The 6039-nt window shown below is 41.4% G+C and overlaps 2 protein-coding genes across 6 annotated transcripts in view; both read left to right on the forward strand.

Moving 5' to 3' along the window:
• Positions 1-5996, forward strand: part of LOC123971520 (zinc finger protein 3-like) — a 19872-nt gene extending 13876 nt beyond the window's left edge. Inside the window, exons 4-5 of one of the 4 annotated variants that reach the window (XR_006825213.1) lie at positions 3408-5633; positions 5747-5996. Coding sequence is in view for 3 of the 4 variants with exons in the window: in XM_046050406.1 (XP_045906362.1) it covers positions 3408-5015 (1608 nt within the window). In the remaining variant the exon portion in view is untranslated. Of the gene's footprint in view, positions 1-3407 lie in introns of all 4 variants that reach the window. The other 3 variants (XM_046050420.1, XM_046050428.1, XM_046050406.1) reach the window with 3 other exon arrangements.
• The window catches only part of LOC123971631 (zinc finger protein 260-like), a 23121-nt gene that overhangs the window by 670 nt on the left and 16412 nt on the right, over positions 1-6039 (forward strand). The gene's annotated exons all lie outside the window — the stretch shown is intronic.

Raw genomic sequence — 6039 nt, forward strand, 5'->3', positions numbered from 1 at the left:
AGCCTGCATGTGAGGATAAACGTGTTTAAGTGGACTCTGTTTAAACTTTCGGGATGTTTCACCTCAGACTCATCTCCTGTTAGCCAAGAATGCTAAAGGAAGTTAGCTTGTTAGCAGGAAGTAGCCGGAGCCGGAGCTCGGCCTCACAGTCGGAGCAGCTTCCATAGAGACCAAACTGTATTTTTCACGGAGCCCAAATGTCCAAATGTCCAGATAGAGCTGTCTGAATAGACTCTGTGCTGTTCCCTTTATCTGAACATGTTTAACATCTGAATTATCTCCCGGTGTCCTACGAAGCTAATGCAGTTAGCTTAGCTTGCTAGCTGGAAACAGTCTGGAGGAAAAGCTGCTGTGAATCAGTAAAAATGTCTAAAGTGGAGAACGAGGAGGAACTTTGTGGACAACGCAAACTACTGGACGCTGTTTTCAAGCCTGCAGCAGGTTTGTACACTTTACTGCTTATTCTCACTGTAAACTGCTCACATCCTTTACTGCGCATCAAAACATGCTTCCTATATTCTAAGGTCATTTACACGTCAACAATAACAACACAGCTCCCCATTTATAGTGAATAAAGGTTAAACCGTCTCATCACCCACTACCCACTTTTGATTTGGCACATTTTGATTGAGGTTTCAGTGAAACGACGACAAATTCTAGTAGCATCAATCAATACATGACCATCACTTCATAGATCTGAGGCAGATTTAAGTAAAATCTTTTTTCAGTCCTTTTTCCTCTACAAAATAAATCTCTTCAAATTAAAATAAAGTTATTCAAGTGAATTAATCAAACATTTATTGAACATTTATTATACATTTTTTATAAAGTTATTGAGGAAAAATCGAAATCGAAAAATAGATCGCAATAATTATCAATATTGTTTTATTGCCCACCCCTACCTGAAACCCGTGTGAACCCTCAAACGAAGTGAAAGCTTGTCCAGAAAACTGAGGTTCATTGTCCAACATTAGGACCTCCATGGCCGGCAAATATTGGCTTGAAATGGATGATGATGTCTGTGAACCTGCTGTGAGATAACGCTGCAATCTCTACATACCTGGAAAAATGGTAAATAATAAGTAGGTATATTTTGCTTTTGAGGACAAACAGGTCCACCCGCAACGTTTGCCTTGGTCTGTCAGGGCATCCTGATGGCATCAATGGCTCCCTGTGGTTTTGCCGCTCTTGTATGCATGTTATGCAATTGAAAACCATTTCGTTCACTTGCTGGCTGAGCCCAGGACACCAAACTGACTGGCGAGGGCGTTCCTTGCACTTCACCACAAATGAGTGTCCTTCATGTAGTTTGGCTAGCACATTCAGCACGGGTTCTTGTTTTTCTTGTCGGTAACTTATCAGTAGCTCAGCTAATGCATACAGGGTAGTGACAAATGTATCCACACTTTTTTGCTTCTGTTAAATTGTGCACTACATTCTTTTTCTCAACAAGGAAGGAATAAAAGCTGTCTCTCACTTTGGGGTAACTTGTGCTGGTTTGCGTCGCTGAGCTTTAGGCCTCTCCGATCACCATTCGCATCGTCTCCCATACAATAGATTGAGGTAGTCACCTGGTTCTCCTTGGAGCTTGCTGTTAAGTTGCTTACGCTGCAGAGCTTCTTGAATCTCCTCGTGGCTTGGAAAGATCAAAAGGCTCCAGTGGTCGGATTCTAATCGAAACACAGGGTGTGTTACCCATTCTGCTGACTCCTTCCTCGTTTGTCTCCGCTGTTACTCATTTAACCTGTTCCCCGGTACCTATGCTGAGACAAAGTGCGAACTGAACGTGAACTCTTTATTCACTCGCCGCCCAGGAACATTTCTCCTTCCAAACCCCAGCCCTCACACGTCCCATGATGCCTTTTGTATTAAAATCTGCTTCCGATCATCTAAGGTCAGGCATTTATGTCGTCAACAACATTAACACCACATTTTCTATGAAGGGTTGAAGTAACGGGCATGAGGTAGAGTGGGTCGTCCACTAATCGGTGGTCATAATATTTTGGCTATGATTTATATACTGTTGTCGATTAGGCCCACATTGTGTTGTTATTGCACTGTATTTTGAGGTTTGTGTGATAGATTAACTTTAGTGAAAAGTAATTTGTAGATATAAACTGTTACCAACCATAGTATCATTTATAAAAATTTTAATCTCTTCTTTGGAAATTTAGAAATTGTAGATTGTGAAGTACTTTTTAAAATATGGGCTCAGTCAAAACAAAGAAAAGTCATGTATACTTCCATTATTCTATGCAAGGTACAACCTTATATACAGGGTTATTTTTGCCAGTTTGTCTTAATTAAAGAGATTTTAAGTGCAGGAACATTGTTGATATTTGAACTTAACTGCCAAAAAATACACCCCTCCCTTCAGTGTTCCGTCAGAAGCTCTGTCCCCCAAATCCTTGGATTTAATGCCCCTGTGTGAGTGAGAAAATGATAATGTGCAAATGGAGACTACTTAAAAATTAATAAAATTGCACCTAATGTTTTAGTATTGTGATTATTTCTCTAGATATAGAGGTGGTTGCTGTTAACTACTTCAAGGACTATTGCGTGCAGTTTACTTTTATGTAGGGATGGGGATCGAGACCCAGTTCTATAAGGATGTGGTTAAAAATTTCTTAAAACCTGAAAATCAATAAGGTCTTAGCTTATCGAGACTGCTAGCAAGTCTAGCGGTTCCTATAATGTAATGTTGTGTCTCAAAAGACAAAGTCATGTCGTTTCAATCAAATCTGATTTAACTTGAAATGCGATGAATAAGGAAAATGTTATTGTATGTTATGTAGTGATGGGCACGATATGCAGTATTTATCAGGCTTAGCTTGGCAATTAGCAAATCAAGCAACATTGAAAGCTGTCTGTCTGTAGTCTTAGCTGTTCACCTTAGTTTGGGTTTACATGTGCACGTAGCATTAGCATGAAGTCACAGTTGCCTATATTGGTACTCTGACGAAACGCAAAGTGTAGTTTTGTTTGAGTTTGTGTATATATTGAAGTCATTCAATGTGCATAATTTCTCCACAGGCTTACGAAAAGCAGTGTTAGTGGTTTAAATGTTAACAGGAAGGTACAATGAAACATCTGTATGTATGTCATTATTCTCCACAGACGTCCCGGTGCTGCTGGTGAGTGAGGTTCCCACAGAGCAAAAGGAGTGGTGTCCCACTCTGGACCAAGTGGACCCAACAGAGCCCCCCCACATTAAAGAGGAGAGGAGCCCCAGTCTGGACCAGGAGGACCTACCAGAGCCCCCACATATTAAAGAGGAATGGTGCCCCAGTGTGGACCAGGAGGACCCACCAGAGCCCCCCCACATTAAAGAGGAGTGGTGCCCCAGTCTGGACCAGGAGGACCCACTAGAGCTCCCACACATTAAAGAGAAGGTCTGGACCAGTCAGGAGGGAGAGCAGCTTCGAGGGCTGGAGGAGGCTGATATCACCAAGTTCACATTCACTCTTGTCCCTGTGAAGAGTGAAGAAGATGAGAAACCTCAGTCCTCACAGCTTCATAAAAGACTCACTGAAGCTAATGGAGAAGACTGTGAAAGCCCAGAACCAGTCAGGAACTCAGATCCAGATAGACATTTACAACAAGATACTGACAAGATTTCCTCTGAGACAGATGACAGTTGTGATTGGGAGATGTCTGCTTTAAACTCTCTGCAAAACAATGAAGTACCTGTAAGTGATGTGGAATGTAATACTGGAAAAACATCAAGTAGCTCTTCTGAATGTGCTACAAGCCTTGACCAAGAGGGACATCTGCAGGAAGACAATGGAAACCAACCAGAGAAACTATCTAGTTGCTCAGTTTGTAAAAAAACTTTTCAATGCAGAAAAAATGTTGCGAGGCACATGAAAATCCACACAGGGGAGAAACCTTTCAGTTGCGCTGTCTGTCATAAAGAATTTGGCCAAAAGGAACATCTGAGACAACACATGACAATCCACACAGGAGAGAAACCCTTCAGTTGTTCTGTGTGTGGTAAACAATTTGCGTTTAAGACACATCTGAGACGACACTCAATTGTCCACACGGGGGAGAAACCCTTCAGTTGTTCTGTCTGCAGTAAAGGATTTGCACGAAGCTCAGCTTTGACCTCACACTTAAGAGTTCATACAGGAGAAAAACCTTTCACATGCTCAGTTTGTAAAGTAAGTTTTGGTCTCAGAAGCAATTTGATCACGCACATGAGAATGCATACTGGGAAGAAACCTTTTAGCTGTTCAGTTTGTGGAAAAGGATTCGCACAACATGGAAATTTGAGACGACACTTGACTATCCACACAGAGGAGAAGCCATTTAGATGTTCAGTTTGTGATAAAGAATTTGGAGGAAGGGAAAATCTGAGACAGCACTTGAGTGTTCACACAGGGTCGAAACCATTTGGTTGTTCAGTTTGCGGTAAAAGATTTGGAGATGGGAGAACTCTGAGGCGACACTTGACTGTCCACACAGGGTCGAAACCATTTAGTTGTTCAGTTTGTGGTAAAAGATTCACACAACATGGAAATCTGAGACGACACTTGAATGACCACACAGGAGAGAAATCATATATTTGCTCAGTTTGTGGTAAAGCATTTGCACGAAAGGGACATCTGACAGAGCACTTGACTGTCCACACAGGGGAGAAACCATTTAGTTGTTCAGTTTGTGGTAAAGAATTTGGAGGACGGCTAAATCTGAGACGACACTTGACTGTCCACATGGATGAAAAACCGTTCAGTTGTAAAGTTTGCGGTAAAAGATTTGGAGAGGGCAGAACTCTGAGACGACATTTGACTGTCCACACAACTGAGAAACAATTTAATTGTTCAGTTTGTGGTAAAACATTTGCACATCATGGAAATCTGAGGCGACACTTGACTGTCCACACAGGGGAGAAACGATTTAACTGCAGTGTTTGTGATAAAAGCTTCACTCGGCTTCATATTTTCAAAAATCACAAGTGTGCTGGTGACAGCAGAGGAAGTAAATGCTCTGCCGATTCCTTCCAGCAGAATTGAAGTATCGAGGGCAAGACTTGGCTCATCTCTGATCAGTTCCCTATGATACTGACTCCAAATAAGTCACATGCATACCAGCAGAACAAGTCTCTGAATAACTAAAATGCTAACGCTAGTGAGCTAGCGCTTTAGTATAAAGTTTCACAAAAAGCAACAGAAAAAAGTTATCGCACCTAACCTACTTCTTTCATTGTTTAATTGGCTTCAAAGGGGGCTTAACGTTCACACAGTTTCACTTCACTGTCCCTCAGTACTTCAAAATTAGTCCAACATCGCCCGGAGTAATAGCATATAGCGGTTATTTTGTGGCCGAAACATACTCACTCCTGGTTGTTTTTCTCCATCTGTGTTTTTTATTTTCAGGATTGTGAAGTCCAGCAAATCTCTGTCCAAGTGAGGAGTAAACTATATGTATAACTTAGTAACGCACACACGAGCTAATGTAGCCCCAGCTTCTCTCCGCTGCACTTTTGAAGACCGCAACAACTACCCGGGGATCTCATCTTTCTCGGTCAAAATAGCAGAATGAGGAATTTATTGCTTTAGTCAGCTGCATCTACCTTCAACACTGACTGGACATCCACATTAAATGTGCTGAAGTTTCCCTTTAAAGCAGAGGTTACGATTTCTCCAACTTTTTTCAGTTCAGTACTCAGATGCCATATGTATTTTATATGTATCTATTTCGGCTAAATTGAAGGTTGTGATGACGCTTTGTTTCTTTACCACAGGACAAACGCAGCAATGCTGATGATTTTGGCCCGTCACTACCGTTAACAAGCCGAATTGTCATGGAAACAATTATGGCACTTAACCCTAACCCCACAGCTCCACTCATTGTGGTGCGTTTCATCGACTTCCCATAATCCAACAGAAGCAAACACAGGTCATTCAAATAGCCGGCTTCTTAGGAGGAGTATGTGCAATTGATGGCGCTCATATAAAGATAAACTATTTTATCTTTCATTTCCAATGTGTATATCATAATGTATTCTCTTGAAAATTCTTTGTCAAATGTTTGTTG

Source organism: Micropterus dolomieu, linkage group LG01, assembly GCF_021292245.1.
Source record: "Micropterus dolomieu isolate WLL.071019.BEF.003 ecotype Adirondacks linkage group LG01, ASM2129224v1, whole genome shotgun sequence".
Classification (NCBI taxonomy): domain Eukaryota; kingdom Metazoa; phylum Chordata; class Actinopteri; order Centrarchiformes; family Centrarchidae; genus Micropterus; species Micropterus dolomieu.